The following is a 27,518-nucleotide window of genomic DNA, read 5'->3' as shown; positions in this document are numbered from 1 at the left end:
GGAGCTCGTGTCCAGTCGTCCTGGTCCCTGCAGAGCCAGTGTCTAGGAATCTAGCTCCCTGCCCACCCCCAAGCCCTGCGTCGGCCTGCCGCCTTCCCCCTGAGGCCATGGGCCCAGGGACTCTGCTGATCCTGTTGGTGGCCACAGCTTGGCACGGTAAGAGCACACCTGGAGCCTTGGGGGATTGTGGGGGGTGAAGGGGATGTGACAGAGAGGGCTCCTGTGGAAGGACTCTCTAAACCCCTGCCCCTCGCTGGGTGTCCCCACTTCGTGCTTCCATCTCCCAAGCCCTGGGCCGTAGGTATGTGGGTGTCTGCTTTGGAGAGGCAGTGGGGGGAAAAGAGGGTATGGATGGGGTGGAACTAGCCTGGCGAAGGCTGTGGATCCATCCCAGCTCAGATGTTGACTGTCCGTGTGTCCTGAACACGTCCCTGATGCTCTCAGGGCTCTTCAGTGTCCACTAAATAGTCAATAGCAAGTTGTTGGGGGCGGTGATGGACTAGACTAAATGGTTTTCAAACTTCACAGTGCATCCAAATTCCCCAGGGATCTTGTTACGGTGCAGATTCTGACTCAGTAGGTCTCAGATGTGACTTGAGATTCTGCACCACTAACAAGCTCCTAGGAGATGCCAATGCCCCTGGTCCAGACCTACACTGGGTAGGGAGGCCCCAGAGAACCCCTGATGGCTCTGCTGGTTCTGCCAGCCTGTGAATCACTAGGCAGACTAGGCAGGATCTGACTGGGAGAGGCCTGAGAGGCAATGATCCTTCCTTGGGCGGCTTGGGCAAGGGGTTAGAAGGAGACATAAGAGGCTAGCATCCGGGCTTCCCTGGTGGCGCAGTGGTTGAGAGTCTGCCTGCCGATGCAGGGGGTACGGGTTTGTGCCCCAGTCTGGGAGGATCCCACATGCCGCAGAGCGGCTGGGCCCGTGAGCCATGGCCGCTGAGCCTGCGTGTCCAGAGCCTGTGCTCCACAACGGGAGAGGCCACAGCAGTGAGAGGCCCGCGTACCGCGAAAAGAAAAAAAGAAAAGAGTCTAGCCTTTCTGGCCCAGGGCTCAGAAGAGGTAAATTTGGGAGGAGAGAGTACAGGGCAAGAGGCTTTTCCGGGGGAAGGACAGCAAGGGTCTCCTGGGCTAGAGCTCTCCCAAACACAGGCTGCTGGGGCTCAGGATGGAGAGCTGTGGGGCAGACCCCAACCTAACTCCATCCCTCTGGCAGCAGCAGTGATGCAGGATCTCCATCTAGGAGGGTGCCTCACTGGAGGTGAGGGGCTGGGTGCTTGGCTTGTATCTACAGCTGGCCCAACAAACACATTAAATTTTATTGCTTATTTGGAGGGAGCTCAGGGAAGGATGGGGGCTGTGGGTGGGGTGGGAAGGCAGCCCTCAGCTCTGGCCTCCCCACCATCCTGGGGCTGCAGGACCCTGGGGAGTAGGTGCGTCTGGTCCCTGATGAGGAGATGGCCCACTGAAGGTCTTTTTCTGGCCCAGTCCGTCCCACTGGGCTTGCATGTCCGTTCTCTTTTGTTGAGATGTAATTTACACATAGTAGAAAGCACAAATTCTTAAGTGTACATTCGATGAGATGTGACAAGTGTACACACTTGTGTCCCCACCAACTCAGTTAAGATAGAGACTATTCCCCTCACCCTAAAAAGCTCCGCGGGTTTTATTTCACTGCTTTGTCCTGTCCTCCTGCCCAGAACCTGCCTGTGGGGGACTGTTGGAAGGTGGAGGGGCTATCCAGCATCTAGCCTCAAAGGAAAGAAGAGATGGGGACAGCAGGGTGGAAACCTAAGCTTTCAGCCCAGTAGACCGGTGGTGAGTGGCGGGGGGCAGGGGGCTGCTGTGAGAAAGTTGGGGGACAGGATCAGAGCGCGCTAGCGACCGGGAGAGGCGCGCCAAGAGCCTGGGCTGAGGAGGGAGCTCTGCCCCAGGCCTTGGTCTGTGCTGCGTGTGTGTGTTTTGGGGGAGAGGAGCGGAAGTTGGGGCACATCCTGGGAGCTGATGATGGAGAGGGGTCTCCCAGACAAGTGGGAGGGGGTGGGGAGGTTTGGGGAGATGAGACGGTGGGGTGAAGGGGCAGAAGCGGTCCAGCCCCAGCCCAGGGAGGACGGCCCTACCAGGAGCAGGCTTTTTCTTCCTGTCAGCCAAGCCAGCAGTGGGGAGCTGGGGCGGAAGTTGAGGGTGTCAGCCCTGTCCTGAGTGAATATTTGAGATGACAGGACGAAACAAGAGAGATGCCTCTCTGACTACATTTCCAGGAGGCCGAGGCCAGAGCTAGAGGACAGAGCAGGGGAGGGGAAGGGAGTAGGCACCTGTGAGACCAGGCGGGGGCAGAAGCGGAATACAGAATCACAGAATCTGAGACCAGGGGAGGTTACAGGCATAGGCTGTGATCTTTAAAAGTTAAAGACTTCAGCTATCAGAGTGTCAGGACCAGAGGGAAGGCTAGAAGTGTAGCAGTTGAAGCCAGTAACCCAGGGCAGGAGAGTTGATGACCCAGAGGCAGCATATCACCTCACTGAATCCTCCTAAGACCTCTCAGCGGTGGGAATTGGGATTCTTCTCATTGGATGGAAGAGTAGCCTGAGGGTCAGAGGTTAAGCAACCTACGCAGTTAGCAGGGGAAAACCAAGTTTTAGACCCAGGTTGGTGTGACCCCACGATCCAAGCTCTTTCCTACGATACAACCCTGCCTGGGGCCCTGCACGGCTGCAGCAGTAATAGGCCAGCACCCACTCGGTTGGGACTTGCCAACAGCCTGCCAGAAATGATGTTTGTCCCCATCCCTGGTGTTCAGCAGCACAGGAGTGCTGGCTACAACCCTCAGGTGTTGGCTTTGGTAGTATTCACTCAATCCTTTATGCCGATCAGAAGCTCGGGCAGAGGGGCTGCGCACCTCTGATGGGTACAAAATGAAAACATAAGCCATCCTGATATCATTTGACAGAGAGGATCTTTCCAGTTCTGGCGTCTATGGTGAGGGCGGGGTGGTGGGGCAGTGGATGGAAAGACCTATTTAAGGAACTTTCGTGCAGGACGACGTAGAGTCCCTGAATTTAACTGGTGCCCTCAGGGCTAGCGTGTCCGTGGCCCCATCGCTGGGACAGAAGGTTTAGACTCACTAGGGGTACCTAGTGGGTCAGTGGCAGAGCCAGGACCCACAGCCTGAGATATGCCAGTGCCCAGCAGGTGGTACCCCTTGTCCTGGGGGCAAGGGGTTCTCTCCCCGTGGCCGGGAAGCAGAAGTGAGAGCATCTCTGGGAGAAGGGCTGCAGGCTGAGCGGAAACCGGGTCTGGGCCGGGCGCCAGCAATGTGCTTCCGCCTGCACAGGCTGGAGGGCGCCTGGCAGCCCCTCCAAGGCCTTGAATCAGCTCTCACTTCCCTCCACTGCCCCTATTTTAGGCCCTGGAAAAATGCTGACGCTGCAGAGGCAATGGGCCTTCTTCCCGGAGGGCCTGAGATGAGTTTCAAGTTCTCTTTTCTCCTTCAAGAAAATTTTCCTTAAAAGAGATTGTCTCCCTAGTAAACGCAGCACTGCTGGGATGTCAGGGTGGGTTGCTGGGGGTGGACTAGGTAATAAACATAAGGGCTAACCTTACTGAGTATTTATATTTGGTGACAGGTGATGTTCTAAAGGCTTTCCATGCGTTTAAATCTCCTGGTATCTATCCCAATAAATGGGTACAATTATGGTCCCCATTTTATAAGTGAGGAAACTGAGACACAGAGCCTCTGAACCATCTTACTGTGTTCTAGACCAGACGTCCAGTGATGGGAGTGGGCACGACAGAAGACTTCTGAACCTGTCTAACTCTGCTGGGCTAAGATCCTACACTGCTTTTCTTCTTCCCCGTGTAAATTAACTCAGAGGACTCTGCCATGAACATTCCATTCATTTGTTTCTTCCTTTGCTTGTCTGAAGCCCCTTCTTTGAGCTGGGTGCTGGGCTTAGCAGCAGGGATGCAGCCCACTTTGTACATGGGGCTGAAGGAGTCCACTCCTGGGGAGAATGATGCAGTCATTGCCAGTGAGACTGAGGCCAGAAGCTGGGGGAGCCCCCATGGGACAGCGGCTGGGTTGGAGGCCGAGAAATCTCCCAATACCCTTCCATCAGAGACATCAGTCATCACAGCAGCTTTGGGCTGGGGGCCTGAGCAAGTGACCAGAGAGGGGCAGGAACTTGTTCAAGGTGATCCTGCAAGTCACAACTGAACCCCAGAACCAGCATCACCCCTGCCAGGGCAGCACCCATCTCAGAGGCAGGGTGTGGCCAAGGCGGTGTCACCTCAGGCCTCAATTCTGTTTGCCACCCCCCCCCCCCGTCACCAGGTCAGGGGGTCCCGGTGATAGAGCCCAGTGGTCCTGAGCTGGTCGTGGAGCCAGGCACAGCCGTGACCTTGAGATGTGTGAGCAACGGCAGCGTGGAATGGGACGGCCCCATTTCCACCTACTGGACTCTGGACGCTGACGCCCCCAGCAGCATCCTCACCACGAACAATGCCACCTTCCTAAACACGGGAACCTACCGCTGCACTGAGCGTGGAGACCCCCTGGGGGGCAGCGCCACCATCCATCTCTATGTCAAAGGTGAGGACTGTGAGCCCGCTCCCAAGAGGACTAGCCAAGCAGGTCCCACCACGAATGCACAGGAGGGCTGGGCCCTAATGTTAACAATCACAATAAGCCAGCTGCACATTTGCTGAGTACCTGCCACGAACAAGGACCTGTGGCAGTGCTTCTAATTTAACGTTGTCCTCACAACAACGCTGTGAGGTGGTTCTGTGATTCTGCCCATTTTCCAAAGGCTCAGAGAGGTTGAGTCATTTGCCTAAGGTCACACAGCATTAAATAGTGGGGCTGGACCTGGCTTCAGAGCCCCAAGCATCAGCTGAGCTTCCCTGGTATAGTGTGACCTCAGGCAAATGATCAGCATCTCTGAGCTTCCCTGTCACCAGTGTCCAGGGAACTCTTGGCCTGGTGGAGGGAAGGCAGTTGTAACCCTGTATCCCCACGTTCCCCAGACCCTGTTCGGCCCTGGAGGGTCCTGGTCGAGGAAGTGACGGTGATGGAGGGTCAGGACGCGCTGCTGCCCTGCCTGCTCACGGACCCAGCGCTGGGGGCAGGCGTCTCGCTGGTGCGGGTGCGTGGCCGACCTGTCTTGCGCCAAACCAACTACTCCTTCTTGCCCTCGCACGGCTTCATCATCCACAAGGCCAAGTTCATCGAAAGCCAGGACTATGAGTGCAGTGCTCGGGTGGACGGCAGGATGGTGAAGTCCCTCAGCATCCGACTTAAAGTTCAGAAAGGTGTGTGGGCCGGGAGGGACAGAGAGCTGGCGCCTGGCCTGAGGGGAAGTAATGGGGGAGGGGGGGCAGGGGGGGCTTTGTTTCATCTCTTCCTCCCAATCGCGACAGTGATCTATGGGGCATCTACTGGGGCAAGACGGTAAGGTGTCGGGCACAGAAAGGCAGGGCATACATAAGCCAATAACTCACTGGGCAAGGTGGTCTCAGATCGTGAGACAAGCTGTGAAAATCATTGAGCAGGGAGATAGAATAGAGTGTGTGGGAGTGGGGGGGTGGCTCATGGAGAGAGTGACATTTTATTTGAGCTGAAATGTGAATTACGAGAAGGTGGAAACAGCAGAGGAAACAGCAGGTACATAGTCATGAGCTGGGAACAGGCTTCGAATGTTCCAGGAACGGAAGGAGGGCCCGAAGCTCTCCCACACTCTCAGACATGGATTTCCCACTCAGTGCCGGTCTGGTGCTGGGTGCTGGGCACAGGAAAGGGGGTAGTGAGCCAGGCGATGGGACATCGTGGTGGCGGGTGGGTGGGACACCTCTCTCTGGGGGGCAAAAATGCTGGTGAAGTCTCACTCCTATTGCCCCTTGTCTCTGCTGGGCTGGTGGACGGGATTCTGGTTTCTGGAAGGATTGGTATGTGTCAGCAGGACCCCAGGCTCGTAACCTGGGCTTGAGACAGGAATCAGGTGCCTGTAATGAGGCCAGGGTCAGAGCGGCATGGCTGACCCAAGGCCCTGTGCTCTGAGGCCACGTAACTGTCCAGGAAGTCAAAGGACCCCACCCTGTGGGCAGAGGGAGCCATGAAGGCCCTTTCCCTGCACTTTGCAGAGAGAGCGCTGGGCTCTAGTTCGGCCATGACCCTCTCAGTGACCACGGGTGAGTCCCTTAGTGTCTGGACCTTGAGGAACTGAATTAGGTTATGTTTCAACAAGAGCAACAGCTAGAAATATTCATTCAATTCCTACTATGTTTTAGGCACTGGGCTAGCTGTGAGGGATAGCGTCTTCATGGATCTGACATTTACTGGGGAGACAGACGGGAGAGAAAGTCAGTAAATACCAATTGTGATGATGAAGAAATCAAGCTGAAGAAATATGGGGCGGGGGGTGGCGGATGAGGCTAATTCAGCGAAACTGTGACAGGAGGCCTCTCCGAGGAATGTCTGAGCTAAAGATCTGAAGGATGAGAAGAGGCAGGCAGTCAACGCGTGGGAGAAGGCATTCCTGGAAGGAAGGGCAAGTGCAGAGTCGCTGGGTGGGAAAGGCTGTGCGGTGGGAAAGGCAGCTGGGGGAGTGGAGGGTGGCAGGTGTCCACGGGTCAGGAGCGGGGCCTGGGGAGGCGGGAGGGACTTCGGGTTTTATTCTGACAGTGATGATGAGAAGCCACTGAATACTGTCACGAGAGAGAGGCATGATCCTATTTTCATTGCAAAGACCTCCCTTTGGCCGCTGCGAGGAAGGAGGGAGGCCTCCCAGGTGCCTGAAGGGGTCCAGAGCAGAGAAGGAGGGTGAGACTGGGGAGAGGCACTGGTGATGGAGCAAAGGGGACTTTTCAAGGTCTATTTAGGAGACAGGACTTGTCGTGGGGAAAACTGAGGCGTCGGGGCTGCCTCCCAGGATTTGGAATGGGAGCCTGGCCCATGGCAGGAAGCAGAGTGACAGCTCTGGCCTGGATGTTCATGGGTCCCTTGCCCTGACCTCAGTCATCCCAGGACCCCCGACCTTGACCCTGAAGCCTACAGAGCTGGTGCGGATTCGAGGAGAGGCTGCCCAGATCATATGCTCAGCCAGCGACGTTGATGTCAACTTTGATGTCTTCCTCCAACACGGAGACACCAAGGTCAGTCCCTGGGGAGTCTGTCCATCCTTCTGACATGCCAGGCCCTGCAGGATGCAGCCCCCAGCCCCACCTCAAGCTGGCTCTCTGGGCTGAGGTCATGGCCCAGACCCAGAGAGGGGAGTGGACTCACCCAAGATCTCACTGCCAGTCAGTAGCTGATCCAGAAGCAGGACTCAGGCTCGTGCCGCTAAATCTTGTGGGGGTTGGTGGGAGGAGGCAGTACTCCACTCCCTTGACCCATGACCTTTGCCCCAGCCTGTAGGCAAGAGCCACATGTCAGCTCACTTCTGACTTAGCAAGGGGTTCCTAGGCCACCTCTGAAGCCCAGGAATGTAAGGGTCCTTTCAGAAAAACTCTGGAGAGAGGACAGAAGAGGGGCTCTTCTCAGGAGGAAATGGCGGCTGCTTCTAAGAACATCCTCCCTCCTTGTGCCTACCGTGTGCCAGGCTAGTCCTGTGCCATTTGCCTGCTCCTTCTCACTTACTCTACAACCCTAAGAGCATGGGGCCAGTGTCAGTCCCATTTTGCAGATGAAGAAACTGAGGCTCAGAGTTCAGTCCCTGCCCAAGGAGAGGCAGATAGTAATTCTTAAAGGCTGAGAATTAGAAACCAAATCTTTCTAATTCCTAAACAACCTCAGTATACCATTTCCATTCCTTCTGGCTGCAGCTCACAATCTCTCAACAATCCGACTTCCATGACAACCGTTATCAAAAAGTCCTGACGCTCAACCTCGATCACGTAAGCTTCCAAGATGCTGGCAACTACACCTGCACGGCCACCAATGCCCGGGGCATCCACTCCACCTCCATGGTCTTCTGGGTGGTAGGTAAGCATCAGGGTGGTGGGGAAGGGTCATCAGGGATCCTGGGGTGAGGGGGTGTATAAGGGGATTGAGAGAGAGGGAGCTGATGGCAGGGAAGGAGGAGACATTGTTAGAACAGCTCACTAGAATCCCTTTTCTGGGCCTGGTTAAGGAGCCACGACACTGACAGCCCTCCCAGGTCCCCCGCCCCACGCCCCAGAATCCCTCCCTCCCGCCTTGGAGGTCCTACAGTGCATGGCTGCATCTCATTCCAGCATCATTAGTTCTGTTTGGGGATTGGTGTCCAGTAGCTCCCTCCTGGGCTTCACTGTTCACTCATTCATTCCTTCCTTCATGCCTGGGAAACTCACATCACAGGGACACGTGAACAGACAATGATCACCCAGTGCGGTCATGGGGGAAGTGTGGGGTGTCCTGGGAACACCAAGCGAGACTCCCAACCAAGGCTTGGAAAAAGTGGCCTCTAAGCTGGGACCAGAAGAATGGAGGTGGGTTAGCCAGGCAGAGGGGTGGAAAAGGAAGGGGAACAGCACTGCTGGCAGAGGGAACAGCATATGCAAAGGCTCAAAGGCAAAGAGAGCAAGAACATGTGAGACATCCAGAGAAGCTGACAACAGCAGGGACATGAAGGGGAGGCAGGGATGGTCACAGGAAAGCAGTGCTGAAGGTAGTGTCTGAGGGCAAATTGGGTGGGGAGTTTGCATCATATCCGGTGGAGGTCGTTAAATGTTTTAAGAGGAGAGTGATGAGATCAGATTGCACAGAGGGTCCACTGTGTGGTGGTCAGGAACCCGCACTCCTGGGGCACATTCCAACCCGGCTCCACCAATGACTTAGGCAGGTTCCTTACTCTGTTTCCCCATCTGCAAAATGGGGATGCTAACAGTAACTATCTCATAGGATTGCTGTGAGAATTAAATGAATATATGAATATATATATATTTGAAGTACCTAGAATAGGACCTGGCATACAGTAAATGCTAAGTGTGCATGAGGAGATGTTATCTGAGGAGGCTCAGCCCGACGCCATGTGGATTGGATGGGAGACTAGAGGCTGGAGACCCATGAGGGCGGTTAATGCAGTGGTCCAGGCTAGAGATTGCGAAGGGTGCTGGACCACGGCAGCGGCCCAGGAGAGTCTGTCATCCAGAACGATTTCGGAGGGATAATGGACTTGGTGACTGCTGGGATGAAGGGGTGAAGGATAAAGGAGCCAAGATGACTCCCGGGTCTTTGGACAGAGTGATTGGGTGAGAGGCAGCAGCGGCCACTGGGCTGAGAATCCAGAGCTAAGGGGAGTTTCTTCAAGGTGGGGACAGGCTCTGAGTCACTTCAGTCTGGCCACACCTCATGTGTTAAAAGTTATGGGAGCTCGAGGGGAGGCGGGGAGGGGGGAGCATGAGAATCGCTACCCTCACAGCACAAACAACGCATTAGGTTTACGGAAGCACCTAAGCTCTGCTGTGGGCCCATCCTACGCCGGGAGATTTGAGGGCTAAGGCAGGAGAGGAGAACATTGAACCGTCTCCCAGTTTTGGATTCTAATCCTAACTGTTTTCTAGTGCAGACATACAGTAGTCACTCAGTAGATGTTTGTTTTCCTTCACACATCTGGCCGGATACTTCTCAATGCTGAGAATACAGCTACAAATGAAAGAGAGAGAAAAACCCCTGCCCACTTGGAGTTTGTACTCTTGTTGGGAGAAGACAGCAATAAGCAAAATAAATTATAAAAAAGCAAATCAGTTTGATAGGGTTTTCAGTTTAAAATAGGGTGATCATCAAGGAAGATCTTACTGGGAAGCTGACATTTGAGCAGACTTGAGGTGGGTGAAGGACCAAGCCATGTAGAATCTTGGAGAAGAGAGCTTCAGGCAGAGGGCAAGCAATGTTGTTAAGGCAGGTCCATGCTCACCACATGCAAGGAGCAGGTCAGCCAGTGTGGCTGGGCTGGAGCTCAAGAGGAAGAGCGGTAGAAGCTGAGGTCAGAGGTGAAGGGGAAGGTCCCCGTAGGCCAAGGTGAGGACTTGGGCTTTTCCTCTTGAGAGAGATGGGGTGCCATTGGAGGGTCTGAACAAAGGAGTGACATCATCTGACTTGGAGGTAACAAGATGTAACATGGCTTTCTGGTGCTCTGTTGAGGACTGTCTATAGGGAGATGAGGGTAGAAGCAGGGAGAGAGGGGGCTACTGCTAGTCTGAGCTAGAGGTGATGGTGGCTTGATTAGGGTGGTAATGGTGGAGGTGGTGGGAAGTGGCTGGAGTTTGGATGGATGGATGGATGGATGGATGGATGGATGGATGGATGGCTAAGGGGAGAAGAGAGAAGAAAACAGCCTTGCCCTAAAAGCTCACAAACTCAGAGAAGACAGCTACCTCAAGGAGGAACCAGACACGTGAAGTAGTGTAGATGTGGTGCCTAATGAATGTGTCATCTCAAAGGGCAGCAGAGGGCACCATGCTAAGTGAAACAAGTCAGAGAAAGACAAATATTGTATGACATCACTTACATGTGGAATCTAAAAAAGTACCACAAACGAATGAATATAACAAAAAAAAGCAGTCTCACAGATATAGAGAACAAACTAGTGGTTACCAGTGGGGAGAGGGAAGATGGGAGAGGCAGTATAGGGGTAGAGGATTAAGAGGCACAAACTACTATGTATAAAATAAATAAGCTACAAGCATATGTTGTACAACACAGGGAATATGGCTACTAATTTATAATAGCTGTAAATGGAGTAAAACCTTTAAAAATTGTGAAGCACTCTGTTGTAGACCTGAAACTTATCAAATATTGTACATCAACTATACCTCAATTTAAAAAAAAAAAAAGCAACAGGAATCCAGAGGAAGGAGAGCTCCCTTTAGCCTGGAGTGGATGGGAGGAGTCTCCCTTATGGGTACAAGTCTTGGAGAATGAGAAGGATCTAAATAGAAGAGAGGAAGAATATGGGGTTCCTGGTGCAGGAAATGACTTGAGCACAACATCCAAGGTTGGAATGACTGTGGTGTGTTCAGGGGACATGAGAACATCGAGATGGGTGGAGAATTGTGTATGTGTGTGTGTGTGTGTGTGTGTGTGTGTGTGTATGTGTATGTGTATGTGTGTGAAGTGGGGACGTGGCTAGATGGGCATAGGGAGACTTGAATGAGAAGAGCCTTGAATGCCAAGCTGAATAGTGGAGGTGATGGGGAATCACAGGGAGCTTTTTGAGCAGGAACAACACAGGGTAGAAGAGTGAATTTTAGATTTCCTAGAATTGAGTAAGAAGAGGAGCCCTGAGAGGTCATCTGGTCTTTTTGCAAAGCCTTGGGATTTTAAGAGGGTATTAGAGTAGCTTCCATGAGAGGCAGAGAGAGGCTGAATGGATGGGGGTTTTTGCACCTCTCCTTTGCCTACAATTCAATCAGAGCAGCTTGATTTTAATTCATGAATTTACTTAGAAGAAACCAGCCAAGACTCTTTCAGTTACAGGTACTAGAAATCAACTCAAACTGGCCTAATCAAAAGAGGAATTATAGCTAAAACCCCCATGGATATGAGCTTCTGGTTTCGTTAGATTTAGGTGTTCAGGTGTGGACAAGAATCTGTTGCTTCCCAACTCTTAGCTCTTTATTTTTCTTGCGGGGCAGCACCAAGTTTGGAAACCCCAGTGGAATGAAAGCTTCTCTTTCCCTCGAGTTCGAACAAAAATCATGGAAATTAGAGTCATGGACTCACATGCCTGGCCCAAAAACCAATCACTGGTCCCAAGGGGACAGATTACCCTGATTGGCTGGCCTGGATCACGTGCCCACTTTAGAGCTGGATAGGGAAGCTGCATTGACTATACTACTACTGAAAAAAGGGGAAATGGGTGAGAGCGTATGGAAAAAAAAACACCTGACTTTTTTTTTAACTGCTAGAAAAATTTCCATAAAGTTATAACAACATAGATATATTCAATCTCTTCGTTATATAAATAAAGATGTAGAGGTGCCAAGGAGGATAGGAATTTGCCCACGTTGTCCCAGGAACTCAGTGAAGAAGAGAAGAGTTTGGAGCCCTGGGGGTGGTGGGAAAAGAGATGAGAGAGGGCAAGTCTGGGTTATGGGCGGGGTCTGTGTGCCTGGCACATGGTAGGTGCTCAGGGAGGGCCCAGCTGAAAGACTGGCTCAATGGGTGGATTGCTAAATGAACACACACACTGGGGTATCTTCCCACTAATGCCAGATCTCTGTGCATTCTGCTTTCCAGACAGTGCCTACTTGAACTTGACCTCTGAGCAGAACCTCCTCCAGGAGGTGACCGTGGGTGAGAAGATCGAACTCAAAGTCAAGGTGGAGGCCTACCCAAGCCTGCAAAGTTTTAACTGGACCTATCGGGGACCCTTCCTTGGCCACCAGCCCAAGCTCAATTTTGTAACCAACAAGGGCACATACAGGTATCACCTATTAGCTCGCATCCGCATAGCCCACAGCCAGATGGAGCACCTCAGCCGGGAGTCAGGACACTTGGGTTCTATCTCAACCTTGCTGCGTGACCTGGAGCGAGTCCTTTCCGGTTTCTAGGTCTCATTTTTCTTGACTACGTAGAATCTCGATATCCGTCATCAGCGTCTGAGATGCAGATCAAATTAGTGTATCCCTCTGTCCTATATCCTTGGAAAATCCAATGTCCTCTTCAAGAATTCTACCATTTCTTGAAAGCGTGCACTCTGATGGTCACCCAAGGTCTTGATCTCATGCCTCCTCTTTTGTGACTCATCCAAATGCAGAAGACACCCCCCCATGACTTCCACTCATAGTCACACTCCTAATAGCAATCGCACGACGTATCTGCCACATACACAGGTTTGGGGAATAGAGGGAATTAACATCTCTCAGTCACAGATACATCAGAAGTTCTTTAAAAGCCTGTGGTCATCCACCCCTGAGAATTTCTCACCAGCTGTGCTCTTCTCCACAGGCTCAGAGCTCTTCTTACAGAGTGCCGTGTGACTCTGCGTCCTCCCGTCTCTCCACTCCCAGAATCCTGCTCATCCCACATGCACAACATTTTAGAAATCTCTTTTTCTTGTCTCCTGTGGACTCTATCCTTGGGGTCTTGCTTCCTCATCCAAAGTGACCTAACCCCAGGTAGTTTTCTAAACAAGAGAGTTTCTTCCCCAAGGAGGAACCCTGATACCAAGTGTGAAAATGATAATTTCTTTACGCTGTTCTATTTGAATGAGAGAGTACAGCTCCATCAAGGACAGCGAATATGTGGTGTGTGTGTGATAACTTCCCCTCCCTCACTCGTGACACAGACCCCTAATTGATTTTTTTTTTTTTTTTTTTTTTGTGGTACGTGGGCCTCTCACTGCTGTAGCCTCTCCCCTTGCGGAGCACAGGCTCCAGACATGCAGACTCAGCAGCCATGGCTCATGGGCCTAGCCGCTCCGCGGCATGTGGAATCTTCCCAGACCGGGGCACGAACCCGTGTCCCCTGCATTGGCAGGCGGACTCTCAACCACTGCGCCACCAGGGAAGCCCCCTAATTCATTTTTGAACCCTTTCCTAATTCATTTTTGAACCCATCCTGCCAGATGCAGCCTCAGAGTCCTTCTCAACACAGTCTCTAGGCTATATTTCCATCATAACTGGCTCATGAGAGGAGACCTGTTTGCCATCCCTGGGCTAGATAATCCCTAGACATCTTCCAACTCCCAAATTCTCTGGAGTTCTCTTCCTAGCTCCAGAAGCCCAAACCTCTTTGATTCCTGGATTCTTGTGTTGTCGATCATCAGAATCAACAAGGATGTTCCCTTGTCCTTATCTTCCTCTTCCCAGTTCCCTTCTTGTCCTTTCCGGCCAGGATTTCTAGCTTCCCCTCGTCTAAAGCAGAAGTTCTGAATCTGGAGTCTGCAGACCCCTGGAAGGAGGCTGGTCCATGGATAGGTTTCAGGGGTCTGTACGCAACAGGGACACTGTGGAAAGGAACCAGGGAGATGCCCTCAAACATAGTAATCTGGGGCCATTCAGCACAGGGTAGGTAAGCGTGGGCACCAAACAGCCCACGTGATAGGTGTGATTTTGACTCATGCAAAAAGTTAAATTCTTTCAGTTTAAGAAGGAGATGTTAGTTATCTCAAGGATTGCTCTCTGAATACCATGGGGTTTAGTCTAGTAATGGCTGCAGATATTTTCCAGTAAAGAGACAAGTGCCTACAATGAGTCAGGCACTCTATCAGGCACTCTGAATACATATCCCTTTAGTCCTTAGGTTGAGTGTGTGGATTAATTACTGTAAGTGTCACCCTTACAGAAAAGGAAGCAAAGGATCAGAGAGGTTAAGTACTTGTCTAAGGTCACACAGCTAGGAAAGGGCAACATTAGGACTTGAGCCCTGTTCTCTGGAGCCCACGGCTACATCCTGCCTCTCTCCCCTCTCAAGGCCCCTCTTGGCAGGGTTGGCGCTTTAGGGATGGAAGCTGACGTGGGTGCTGGCGTCTTCAGCAAGGATTGTTTAGCCCAGTGATGGTGGTGAAAGTAGGTACATTCACTGGGGCCTGTGATGTGCCTCCCAGTGTTGGCATTTTACAGACATCACGTCTACTAAACCTCAGAACAAAAGTGCTTTACGGATGAAAGAAGCAATTAAGGGAATCGGGTTGGGGGTTTTTGTGTGTCTCAGGGGCACTCAGACTGGGTACTTGAAGGCCTTTGTGCCCCGGACACTTTACCAAAAATAAATCCCTTATAAGGTGGTTGTCTGAGCCCACTGTCCTCACTCCAGATGGCCTGCTCCTCTCACGCAGGTACACCTCCACCCTCACCCTGCTTCGCCTGAAGCCCTTCGAGGCCGGCCACTACTCCTTCCAGGCCAGAAATGCCAGAGGCGAGGAGACCCTGACCTTTGAACTCACCCTTCTATGTGAGTGATGGAGTGGGGCTGGGGACACGGGGTTCCTGAGGCTGCCGGGATGGCTGGGCTGGGGGAGAGAAGACTCAGTGTCGGGTGGTCAAGCCAGGAGGCGGGCCTCTGGAGCTGACTCCTCTCTCCTTTGCCCCTCCCTCTACCTCAGACCCCCCAGAGGTAGAGGTCACGTGGACCCTCATCAACGGCTCTAAAACCCTGCTCTGTGAAGCCTCAGGGTACCCCCAGCCCAATGTGACGTGGGTGCAGTGCAGGGGCCACACGAACAGGTAAGCGGGCTCTGGTTGCCTTCCTCACCTGGGCGCAAGGGCTGGGGCAGGGGCCGGGCACCCTGAAACTCTGAGCCACATTCTGTTCTTCCCAGATGTGATAAGACCCAAGTGCTGGTCCTGGACGACCCGAACCCTGAGGTCCTGAGCCAAAAGCCCTTCCACAAGGTGACCGTCCAGAGCCTGCTGGCCACTGGGACCTTGGAACACAACAGGACGTACGAGTGCAGGGCCTACAACAGCCTGGGGAACAGCTCCCAGGCCTTCGGGCCTGTCTCTGTAGGTGAGCCTTTGACCCGCCTGCTCCAGGCCAAGATGGGAAGGGGGCCCAGGAAACTGCCCCACAGCCCCACCCCTGGGAACCAAGGGCCAGAGTTCCAGTGCCAAGCAGATCCCAGACATACCGAGTTCTAGCTCTCTGCGTGTGACTCCAGGGCCCCTCCCGACCAAAGCTCTCCTGAAGTGGCGAGATGGGGGAGTCTAGAACCCATGGGGCTGGAAGTAGTGGGGAGAAGGGCAGAGGGGATGCAGACGTGAGATCCAGAGAGAAAGCAGCCTGAAGCAGCCACAGCCTTATCTGGCCCCTCTCCTCCTATTCCTGCACTTGAACTGACTCATTAGTTCATAAGTGTGTATTTGGGACTCACTTCGTGAAGGGAGCAGTGCCTCCCCGGAGCTTAGTCTGGTGATGTGAGCAGGCGACAAATGAACAGTCCCCTCCCCCAATCCCAGGGCCGGCCTTGACGGCCTTCTCCATCCCTTCCAGATTCCCTTCCTGCCAGAGACACAGTCCTATCCATTCAGGGCCACTGTCCAGGGCGGGGGTCACTAACGCAGCTGCATCATCCGTCTAGAGGAAGAGGCATCTTTCTCTGCGTTACACAAAGGCTGCATGTGGGTTAGTTCTCTGATTCTGAGAGGCCCAAGGCTGCACAGGCCCACAGAACCCTCAGGCCTCTAAAAGGCAGATTCAGCACCCACTGTGTGCTAGGCCCGGGTGAGGCTCTCTGGGCCCAGAGAGGACAGAGTGGGAGCCTCTGCCTGGTTCACAGGGGGCCCGCAGGTGCCCCAGCTGCTGGCCTTGGAGCAAGTGGGGCTGAGGTCCGATTCCACATGCCGCTGCCTGGGCTGCTCTGTCTTGCAGCTGGTGGTCGTATATTACAAATAATAAAGCCAACATTTTATTGGAGGCTTACACTGTGCCTGGCATCACGCTAAGCCCTTTACAGGCATTATTTCAACGAACTCGCCCACCCCTAGGAGGTCAGTACAGTCTTCCTTCCCCCCTGGGGCATGATGAACCTGAGGCTTAGAGAGAAGCCACAGGTTCACCGTCACACCTCCCAAGTGGCAGAGGTGAGGCTGGGCCTCAGACTTATGCTGCTGACCTGGGCCAGGAGGTGGAAATTATGTCCTTCCAAACACATGAAGGGAACTAGGGCTGTTGATCTGGGAAGAGGAGACCCCGGGTCCATGAACCTGGCTTTCAGACTCCCAGAAGGGCTGTGTGGTCCCAAAGGGCACTCGGGGAAGCTGCAGGGAAATGCTGGGGAGGCAGATTTCAGTCTAACCTCTGGAAGGTCTTTCCATCTGAGCTGGCCGGAGGTGTAGGTGGTAAGTCTCCACACTGGGGGAGTGTGCACGTCATGGCTGAGCCCCAGGCCAGGCTGCTGCAGAGGCTCCTTGCACGGGCCGTGGGTGGGCCGTGTGACCTGAGGGGCTCCGCTGGCCACAGAGGCTGCGAGTCTGGGCAGGGTTTGGAGCTGGTCACGAGCAGTGCTAGAGAGGTGGTCCTCCCTGCCCCCGGCTGGGGGACGGTCTACGGGCTTCCCGCTGAGAGGACTCCTCGTTCAGTCAGTAAGAATTTAGTGGGCACCTACTGAGTCCAGGCAACTGGCCTGTTCCAGTGGGGAGCAGGGGGTCTCAAAGGCCCCTTCTGCTGCTCACTCCTCTGCCCCACCCTTTCCAGGAGCCTACACGCAGCCCCTTGACGAGCCCCTCTTCACGCCGGTGCTGGTGGCCTGCATGTCCGTCATGGCCTTGCTGCTGCTGCTACTCCTGTTGCTTTTGTACAAGTACAAGCAGGTGAGCCTGGGCAGGGCTGGGGGGCGGCCAGGCACCCGAGTGAGCCAGACCCTGCGGCAGTGCCCCCAGGCTGTGTGGATCTACCCTTCAGCCCCTGTGAATACGAATTCACCTGTCAGCCAGTCATTGAACCAACAGCTCTTTAATGGGCGCCTGCTGTATGCCAGTGTCAGTGGCTGGGTGAGCCAAGACTCGGAGCCTCTGAGGTTTTGCCCTCGTAGAAGTCTCTGTCTAGTGAGCTAGACGGTTGCTAATCGAATAGCCACGGAAGTGAGGGCGTGGATCACAGGGAGAGATGCTACGGGGAGAGCCGTGGCTGTTGGGGAGAGCATGAACATGGGAACTTGTCCCAGCTGGGGGCTTCCAGGGACACAGAGAGGGTATCATGGGGCCAGGCCTGTGTCTCTGTCAGGTGGCAGGTAAGTCAGTGGAGGGGAAGGCCTGACCATCATCGTCCTCGTCTTTATTTAATATGATTATTAATCAAGTCTGCCGTTAATTGCACATTGACGTTTAGTGCACTGCCTGTCACTCTGAGTGCTCAGTCAGTGATGGTGATTTTAGGGGCATTGTTATGAAGCATGTTACCTACATCCCCTCATTTCCTGACCTCAACAACCATGGCATGTGGGTAGTATCACTACCCCATTTTACAGAGTTGGAAGCTGAGGTTCTGGGAGGTTGAGACAGTTGCCCTAGTCTACAGCCGGTCAATGGCAGAGGCTGGTTTTTTAAAAGCCATTTTGTTAAAAACCCATGGAATCATCTTATTTTACCCTCAAAACAATCTAGAGGCAGGGACTAGAGCAGTCAGCATTTTACAGTAAGGAAGCAGGCTCAGCAAGGTTGAAGGACCCGCCCAAGGGTCCCAGTTGCCTTGCACCCCAGAGCCTGTGGCCTCCACCACTTAGCCTCACTGCCTCCCTACATAAAAGACTACTTCTTGTGCAGTCAGGCACTGAGAGGGCCAGGCCAGAAGGCTCTGGGAGGCCAGAAGTGGAGGGATCTTTTCCGGCTGGCAGGGAAGGGAGTCTGCTTGGAGGAGGTGGCTTGGCGTGGGTGGGACAGGTCTTGGAGAACGGGGCAGGCAGCCAGGGGGAGATGAGATTCAGGGAAAGGATGTCTCTGGGGGAGAGGGCGCTGTGTACAAAGAGGCAGGTGGGGGGAAGACCAAGGTGAGTTCCGGAAATACTGATGCCTGGAAGAGGACCCAGGTGGGGACAGGTTGGGGGTCTGAGGGGTTGGACCCCATCCTGTAGGTTCAGCAGGTGTGAACAAGGCAGTGAGGTGAGTTAGGGGTGAATAACCCACCTTGTGGGCTCCTCTGCTGCCTTCTCTTCCCCACACCTGCCTTGTGGGTTTTAGTGTGAGTAGAGGACTTGGAGTAGATAGGTAGGTGGTATGTGGGGGGTGCCCCAGGGGCCCACGGGGTGCCCGGCGCTTATGTCAGCACACAGCATGAGGAGGCAGCTCTGAGCGCAGAATCCAGGGCCCCAGGTCAAGTCTTCAGGGATCTGGGTCCTGCTCGGACACTGGTTTGCCATGAGACCATGGCTGGGTGACTGCCCTGTTTGGGCTTCATGCAACCTTGGCGGGTGGACTGCCCGCTCTGGGCCTCATTTTCCCCACCTGTTCATGGTCGGGTGGGTGACCTTTACAGCCTCCTCCCGTGACATGCCAAGAGCCTGATGGTCTAGTTTAAGAGCCAAGGGTTGGGAGTTGTGTGGATCTGGGTCTGAATCTTGGATGGGCCAGACAGCCCTCCAATCCCAAGATGCATGAGCTATCTTGAGTTCCCCAGCCAGCTTCCTCCTGGGTCCAGGGTGTGTAGCATCCATTCAGAGCCCTGTCCGTGCCCAGCACCCTGCTCAGTCCTCTACACGCCGTCACCTCGGTGAACCTTCAGCACAGTCTGGTGCGGGGGCTGCCATTATCAACACCATTTCACAGATGGAGAGACAGAGGCTTAGAGACACCAATTTTCCTAGAGTCCTAGAGCCTGGCAAGGCGGGATTCAGACCCAGATCCATCCAACTCCGCCCGCCTCTGGGGACAGGACTTCACTCATTGTTGTGGCCTCCCATTCCTTCTCTGCGCAGCTCTGTTGCAAAGTTCTTCCTTATATGGAGCTGAAAACAGCCTCTCCGTCCCCACAGAGCTGCCTCCTCAGCCCTGCAGAGATTCTAGAGAAGGGCCCAGTTCCCCTCCAGCCCTTTCTGCCTTGGGCCGCCCAGCCCCCTTGGCCAGCCGTGGTTTGGGGACACCTTACGTTCTCTTCACGGGACCATTTTTGGAACATGTACTCCAGTCACCTCTTATCCCATTTAAGAAACTGAACTGGCCCGTGAGCTGACTCAAGGCCAAGAGAAGGAGGGCATCCCAGGGGTCAAGATGACCATGCCCTACCTCAGGGCTTGTTGTCCAAGTGTCCTCTGCTTTGCTCCACAGGGTTCTGAGTCTTGTCCCTTCACTGGGGACTCAGCCTGGCTTGTCCTCACTACTCAGGCCTGAGGGGAGGGGTGGCCCCACTTGAGGGAAGGGTTGCTTCTGTCTCAGGGCTGACTCATCGCCTTTCTGGCCCCCAGAGAGACCACAAGGGGGGCCAAGGGGGGAGAGAAAAGGGCAGAAGTCAGCAGGCTGGAAGGAGGAAGGACATGGGGAAGAAAGGATGATGGTGATGGGGAGGACAGGAGGAGACGGGGAAGCCACTGGAGAGGCTGGAATTCTGGGGGTTGGAACTGAGCTCTGGGGATTGGGAGGTATGTGGGGGAAGCACAGGAGGGTCCCCAAGATTTCCAGTGGAAACTGTTCAGATCTCCCCCTTCCTGAGACAGAAAACATCCGCCCACCCAAAACAGCAGGCCTGGATGGGGAGTTGTGGGGACTTTGATGATTCCATGCCTACCTCGGTCACCAAGGGGAAGTGGCCTGGGCCTGTTGTGAGCATTAAGTGAGATGACGCACGTTGAGTGTGGAGCCCAGCGCCCACTCACAGGAAGTGCTCGGGAGACGCTCACTGATAGCATTATACTCCGAGGCTGCCCATCCTGGCCTCCCCATTAGGGTTCTCCTTCAGAGGAGAGGCCCCTCTGGGTAGAAGCCCCCGGGAGTTACACAGAAGCCCGGTCTAGGGATAGCAGAGGCTGAGAGCTAGTGTCTGCTTTCCAGGAAGAGGGGTGGGGATGCCTGAGGCAGGCGTGGGAGAGCTGCGTCGTCCTCCAGGTATCAGGTCTGGGATTCAGAGAGAGCGCTGAAGTTCCAGCCAGATAGCCAGCTCGCGGTGGGCTGGGGAGGGGCTGACTCAGGCCCAGCTGCGGGGCCAGAGGAAGGAGAAGTGGCAGGGGGGGAAAAACCAGCCATCACCACAGTGGCTCCTGGAGATGGAAGTGGCCAGGCAAGGTCAAGGAATCCCTCCCGGTTCTGTGTCCATCCTTTGTGTTGGGAAGGCACCCACACACAGGGTTTGAATCCTCTGACACTCCAGAAGTCCTCTTCCTGTCCCGTTTCAGACTATCTGCTGAAACTGTAACATGGATGTCCTTAGGTTCACCACTAGTCTCTCGTCCTGAATCAGGACCTGGAAATTCTTCCTCATGTCTAACTGCAGTCTTTCCCCCCGAAATACCATCCGGAAGTCCTTCCCTATGGCTATCTGGAGTCTTTTCCCTTAACCTGGTGAGACTTGTCACCCTCCTCCCCAGCACCCACTTTAGCTCCCCCTGCCCGAGTTGGGTGCCCCATGTAGGAGCCCAGCTGCTAAGCACAGCCCAGCTGGTCCCTGTCCCCCACAACTGACCGGAAAGCGAGCTGGACTGCTGACCCGAGGCCTCAGTGTCCTCCACCGCCCCAGCCCAGCTTCCACTTTCCACCTAAACTCTGTCTGCCATCAGCACTTCTCATGGGTACCCCTGGCATGATGCCCCCATGCAGCTGCCACCAGGGGCAGGAAAGAGAGAGGCAGCCGCTCCTCCTCTGCTTATGCTCTGCCGCCAGCTGGCTGGTTGGAACAGCGTGGAGAGCCTGAGGGGAATGCAGGTCCTCCAGACGCCCGCTGTCTTGTACGTGGGGTCTCTCTCTGTTGGTCCTTGAGCAATGTAGAGTCGGATGCATCGCTCGCCTGCATCGAGCCTCAAAGGGTTCCCCTTGCGCTTAGAGAACTCACTTGCTGATTGCAGCCCTCAAGACTTTCCTGCCTCCAGAACCGCCCCCCGCTCCCCTCCAGCCACACGGCACCTTCCAGTCCCTTAGACTCGCCCAGACCTTTCCCACCCCCAGGCCTCCACTCCCTGCACCCGCGAAGTGCTTCCCCTGCTGCTCACGTGGCCAGCTCCCTCTCGCCTCCTCAGGGGCCCTCCCTGACTTGTGTTCGGTTGTCCCCGGCGCTCTCTGTCCTATTACTTTGCTTTCTTATCTCCATAGCGCTATTCGAAAATTTCCTACATATGTATCTGAGTTGATTGTCCGTCTTAGCAACTAGAATGCAAACTCCAGGGGACAGGGACTCTTGTTTTGTCAAACTCTGAATCAACGGTGCCTGAAACAAACAGGTACTCGGTGAAATATTTGGATGGGATAATATTCAGCCTTAAAAAGGCAGGAAATGCTGACATAGGCAACAACATGGATGAACCTTGAAGACATCATGCAAATTGAGATAAGCCAGTTACAAAGGGACAGATCCTGCATGATTCCAGTTAAATAAGGTACCTGGAACAGTCAGATGCATGAGATAAGTGGCTGGGGGCTCGGGGGAGGGGGGAACAGGGAGTTGTTGTTTAGTGAGTACAGACTTGCAGCTTTTCAAGATGAAAAGAGTTCTGGAGGTTGGTTGCACAACAGTGGGACTGTCTATAACACTACTGAACGGTATACTCAAAACTGGTTGGGATGGTAAATTTTGTTCTTACCACAAGTGAAAATAAAACAAACAAGTAATAATTGGATGAGAGGATGGACGGATGGATGGATGGATCTACAGTTCCACCCTCCCTCCTGGCTCAGGAATTACTACCTCATCAGAGCTGTCAAAACCCTCAGAGGTGGTCCTGTCCAAATCTTTCAATACACAGGTAGGGAAACTGAGGCTTGGAGAATGGACGGTCCCATGGTAAGGCCAAGCCAGGCAGGGACGGGGCTCTCGGTGCCATGGGCATGAGATGACACAGCCCCTCTCACCACGTCGCAGGCCACACCGACCTCCTCCCGCTGTGCGGTGGGACTGCCCAGCCCCTGTCCTCCCGGGTCGGGATGATGTCCAAGATCCACCTGCCAGGCCCAGCTGACCCATGCCTCCTCCCTCTCCCTCTGCAGAAGCCCAAGTACCAGGTGCGCTGGAAGATCATTGAGAGCTACGGGGGCAACAGCTACACCTTCATCGACCCAACCCAGCTGCCCTACAACGAGAAGTGGGAGTTCCCCCGGAACAACCTGCAGTTTGGTGAGCCGGGGTCTCAGCACCCAACACGCCCTGCTGTCACAGGGCCAGCGTGGGTGGCAGGGAGCCTGTGGGCCCTTAGGGGCCCCGGGACCTCAGCAGGCTGTGTGTGTGGCAGGTAAAACCCTTGGAGCAGGTGCCTTTGGGAAGGTGGTAGAGGCCACGGCCTTTGGTCTGGGCAAGGAAGACGCTGTTCTGAAGGTGGCTGTGAAGATGCTGAAGTGTGAGTACAGGAAGCAGCTTCGGGGCAGCGGGTAGGAGGTGGCATCTGCCAAGGGGGGGTCTGTTCTGTCGTCACAAGGGCATCACCCACATTTTCGGCCTGTCAGGGCCTGTGGAACAGAGCCTGGGATCGGGGGTGAGGGCTCTCGGCTTCCTTTGTGAGCTCCCGGCTCCCTCTAACTCCTGGGTGTGGAAGGGCTTCTGCCTGAGCCTCAAAGGGGCTCTGGTGCACAGAGGCCATCCTGGCCTATGGCCTGGCCACAGGTTGGTCTCCTGCCGCCCACAATCAGCTCAGTAACAGGCCATCTGTCCTCTCTCTCTCCCCGTAACTCCCATCGTGTGTCCTCATTTCTCCTGCCTCTTTCGGCTTCTGATTGCTTTGGGGCTCTGGGTCCCCTCTGCTTTGCTCCCCTGGGCGTCTGTGTGCATGGCTCTCCGTGTCCTGCCCTTTCTCTGTGGGACCTGTGGCCCCATCTCCCAGCCACGGCTCACGCTGACGAGAAGGAGGCCCTCATGTCGGAACTGAAGATCATGAGCCACCTGGGCCAGCACGAGAACATAGTCAACCTTCTGGGAGCCTGTACCCACGGAGGTAAGGGGCCCATCGTGGTGGGGCCTCTTGGGTGTCTGAGGGTCCCAGGGCTACCTCACTCCATCCTCCCCTTCCCGTCTCCACAAAGTGAAGGTGGGATCCCTGTCTCAGCAACCCTTGAATTCCTAGGCCAGATGCCTGGGCTGGTCAGAAGCTGCTTATGGATGACAGGCAGTTCTGTGAGATCTGATCAGTGGCTCTCAGACATGGGTGGGCATCAGAGTCACCTGGAAAAGGAGAAAAGAGTGCAGATGCCTGGGCCCTGCTCCAGGGAGTCTGACGCTATGGGTCTGGAGTGAAGCCCTTCAAATCTACCTTTTAGGAAGCCCCCACTCAAAGAGGCTTGGACACTCACCACAGGGCCCACAGAAGTGCCCCAGGGCCTGTTGGGACTCTCAGTCCGCTCCAGTCTCTTCTCCTCTAGCAGCTTTGACTTGTGTGGAACTGTCACAGATTTCCTTCGAAGAAAGAATTATTCAGCTACAGTTTTTTGGAGGTTCCTCTGCTTTAGACAGTTGGGTCACTGAGGTCACCCAGAAAGCAGGGAGGGCTGCTTATAGACAGGCAGGATTAGAACCCGGGGCTCCTGAGTTCCAGTCCAGGTTCTTATTGCCCCCGCCCCATGTTCCTGCCCACATGGGGTGGTGTGTTAGGGGTGCACTGACCCCACTCTTGGCTGCTCTAGGCCCTGTCCTGGTCATCACCGAGTACTGCTGCTATGGCGACCTGCTCAACTTTCTGCGAAGGAAGGCTGAGGCCATGCTGGGACCCAGCCTGAATCCAGGCCAGGACCCCAAGGCAGGCACCGGCTACAAGAACATCCACTTGGAAAAGAAATACATCCGCAGGTAGTATCCTGGTGAAAGACAGGAAGGAGGCCAGGACTGGGAGGTGGGGCCCCCATGTCTGTCCCCGAAGTCAGCTCCGGGTTGGGTGGCTTGCGTGGCCCTCGCCTTCCCGTTTGTGCTGTGCGGAGTAGCCACCCATATCATGTGGGCAACTCAGTTTTCCTCCTATTTATTCCCATCATCCAACAAATATTTGAGCCCCTACTATGTTCTGGGAGTATTGAGGGCAAAGATGGGCCGCTCATCGTCTGGTGGAGATGGGCATTAATGAGATCATTATCTTATCATACGTAAAAGATCAACCAAGATCCGTCCGGGGCCCTCGCCAGCGATGGGCAAATCTTGGGGATAATGGCCCTGTTTCTCCCACAGCATGTGCTGTCGGGGGCTGGAGGGCACCCATTCCACTTTTGAGTAGCCATGCAGAAGTGGGATAGAGTCTTTCGGGCGTTGAATGAGCAGGGGCAAAACAGCATAGCTGTGGCCAGGTCCCTGGTCCACTTGGGCCTCGGCTTCCCCCCCCCCAGCCATCAGGGGTTGAACCCCTCAGGGTCTCTCTGCTCTCTCGTTCTGTAATGCTGTGATTCCTGGAAGCCACCCAGAGGCAGATAGACAGAGCCACATTGGGGAACCAGAGAAAAGAAGTGGCCTTTGTGTCACACATGAGTCAAGGGCAGAGGCGGAGCCTGGCTGGATTCTGCTCTGTTGACTCCTTGTCCAGTGCTCACCTGAGCTACACTGATCTCCTGGGAGTCTTGGACTCGGGGCTTGTGAGGCTTCAGGGCCAGGCTGCTGGGTCAGAACAAGGGTATATATACACTGGGCTCCTATCCTACCAATGTCAGCTACCAAACCAGGGGAGGCAAAAGGGGAAGGAGGCCATTTCACTCCACCCAGTGACCTCGAGTATGGGGGCTGGCAGGATTTTCTCTGATTTTCTGACACCCTTTTGAGTGGGTGGCTCACGCTGGGCCTCAGCAGGCTAGAAACTCAGGCCAGAGCAACTCAAAATGAGAACTGAAGTCAAGTATTAGCTTCCATCTTCAAATCTACAGATGGGGAAAGGATTCCGAGTCGGGTGATTTCAAGGGCAAACGGCATGTGAACCAGTCCTACTAATGAGATCCCAGGTTACCTTAATAGAAGTACACTTTCTAGACCAAGGGAGTGGATAGTTTAATGGTCAAACCATAAATAAAGCACTAGGTTGTTTTTCTGGGAACACGAGAGCAAGGACATCGTCAAGGTGCACAGCTGTATCACAGAGGGAGCAGCTGAGAGGTCCTGACTCCTATCTGGTTGGAATATTAGACGCAGTGGTGGCTAATCAGTGTGGAGCAGTGCTTCTCAACCTGAACAGCCACCCGAAGCACAGGCTCACAGGCTTCTGAGAGCTGTTAGGAATGTACAATCTCAGGCCTACCCAAACCTGCGGAGTCAGAATCTGCATTTAAATAAGATTCCCCAGGTGATTCACATGCACGTGGATAAGTTTAAGAGGCACTGCTCTAGACCAGTCCTCAACTCTGGCTACACACGGGAGTTGCCTGGATTAACGTGTAAGTGGGAATGACTGGGTTTTACCCCTGGAGTTTCTGAAGTCTTTGGTTCGATGGTCTGAGTATCTGGAACTCCCTGGGTGATTTTAATGTGCAGCCAGAAGGGAGAGCCGTGATGTAGACAAGAGGGCTCAAAGAAGGGGCCCTGGAATATGCTCGAAGCCCTGCTGGGCTGTTCCAGAGAAGAGGGAGATGCTTCTGGAGGGCAGAGCGAGGACCAGGAGGAGGAATAGCCCGGGGGCAGATTAACATTAGGAACGGTGGAGAACTTTCTAACAGGTAGAGCTGCCCAAAGAGAGAACAGGTTGTAAGCTCCCTCACTGGATGGCCAAGCAGAGGTCACTGATGAAAGGAGGTGTCAGAAAGGGAAGTTCAAGTTGACCCTGAGGTCCCTTCCTTTCTCTGCTGAGTGGCTGGGAGAGGCCTGAGCTGGGCAGTGCGGTGACAGGCACTGATCAGCCCGCGGTCCCCTCTCCTATGCAGGGACAGCGGCTTCTCCAGCCAGGGTGTGGACACCTATGTGGAGATGAGGCCTGTCTCCACTTCTTCATCAAATGATTCATTCTCTGAGCAAGGTGCGGAGGAGGTATCAGGGCTGAGGGAGACGAGAGGGGCTGCTTGGGTTGAGGTGGGGAGGCCGCCCTGACACCTCTCCCCACACCAGACCTGGACAAGGAGAACGGGCGGCTGCTGGAGCTGCGTGACCTGCTCCACTTTTCCAGCCAGGTGGCCCAGGGCATGGCATTCCTCGCTTCCAAGAACGTGAGTCAGAAAACAGGTCCCTATGATGTGTGGTCACCCGGGGTGTGGGGGGCGGGGGGGTGGCAGGGGCAGCCAACACCCCGTGAGGCTGGATGGGTGAGGACAAGGGGGAGAAAAGGGAGTGTGTGAAGGGGGCCGTCCTCCTTACAACACAGGCCTGGGAGTCTAGAGCCTGAATGCTGGCTCTGCCGCTTGCTGTGTGGCTTTGAGCAACTGCTGAACCTCTCTGAGCCTAGGTTTCTACACCTATAGAAACGGGCACAATCGTAGAATGGCATGAAGGTGGAATTGGGTTACAACGTGTGCAGATGTTTAGGGAAGGGCCTGGAACGGCAGGGCCCTGAGGGTGGCAGCTCCTGCTCCTGTTAGGAGCCCCAGGGCTCACTGCTCCTGGGCCCGTGCAGACCATCTAGCTCTGAGGCAGCTCCTGCCACGCAGGGCCAGTCATGATGGTTTCTCAACACTGACTGTATGCCCACATTAAATTTTCCTAGACCTGGGTCTTGGTAGAAGGTAGGGACAGGATCCAGGGTACAGGACCAAAACTGATGCCCACTTCCTCGAGGAGGACCCCAAGCCTTCTGGGTGGGGTCCTGGCTGTTCCTCCTGCACCTTGGGCTCAGGTAGCGGGGGGGTCAAGACTAACCCTACAGTGCTTTCCCTCAGTGCATCCACCGGGACGTGGCAGCCAGAAACGTGCTGCTGACCAGTGGCCATGTGGCCAAGATTGGGGACTTTGGTCTGGCTAGGGACATCATGAATGACTCCAACTACATCGTCAAGGGCAACGTGAGTGCTGGGAAGGCTGGGCCAGGCCGGGGAGGGGTGGTGACCCAGGGTGCAAGGTGACTGGGGTCTGCTGTGCC

General features: G+C 54.5%; 1 protein-coding gene across 2 annotated transcripts in view; it reads left to right on the top strand.

Moving 5' to 3' along the window:
* The window catches only part of CSF1R (colony stimulating factor 1 receptor), a 30,006-nt gene continuing 2,488 nt past the window's right edge, over positions 1 to 27,518 (top strand). For both annotated transcript variants that reach the window (XM_082652247.1, XM_082652246.1), the window contains exons 1-17: positions 1 to 156; positions 4,340 to 4,597; positions 5,032 to 5,316; positions 7,019 to 7,155; positions 7,825 to 7,984; positions 12,221 to 12,407; positions 14,763 to 14,878; positions 15,030 to 15,150; positions 15,246 to 15,433; positions 17,120 to 17,235; positions 22,546 to 22,672; positions 22,788 to 22,892; positions 23,373 to 23,483; positions 24,169 to 24,331; positions 26,374 to 26,465; positions 26,555 to 26,652; positions 27,319 to 27,441. In XM_082652247.1, coding sequence (XP_082508373.1) covers positions 108 to 156; positions 4,340 to 4,597; positions 5,032 to 5,316; positions 7,019 to 7,155; positions 7,825 to 7,984; positions 12,221 to 12,407; positions 14,763 to 14,878; positions 15,030 to 15,150; positions 15,246 to 15,433; positions 17,120 to 17,235; positions 22,546 to 22,672; positions 22,788 to 22,892; positions 23,373 to 23,483; positions 24,169 to 24,331; positions 26,374 to 26,465; positions 26,555 to 26,652; positions 27,319 to 27,441 — 2,436 coding nt within the window. In that variant the 5' untranslated portion in view covers positions 1 to 107. The remainder of the gene's footprint in view (positions 157 to 4,339; positions 4,598 to 5,031; positions 5,317 to 7,018; positions 7,156 to 7,824; positions 7,985 to 12,220; positions 12,408 to 14,762; positions 14,879 to 15,029; positions 15,151 to 15,245; positions 15,434 to 17,119; positions 17,236 to 22,545; positions 22,673 to 22,787; positions 22,893 to 23,372; positions 23,484 to 24,168; positions 24,332 to 26,373; positions 26,466 to 26,554; positions 26,653 to 27,318; positions 27,442 to 27,518) is intronic.

The sequence above is a fragment of the Grampus griseus genome, assembly GCF_964374135.1.
Source record: "Grampus griseus genome assembly, chromosome: 3".
In the NCBI taxonomy this organism is placed as follows: Eukaryota; Metazoa; Chordata; class Mammalia; order Artiodactyla; family Delphinidae; genus Grampus; species Grampus griseus.
The sequence above is the reverse complement of the archived record's forward strand: the minus strand, read 5'-3'. Positions and strand labels throughout refer to the sequence as shown.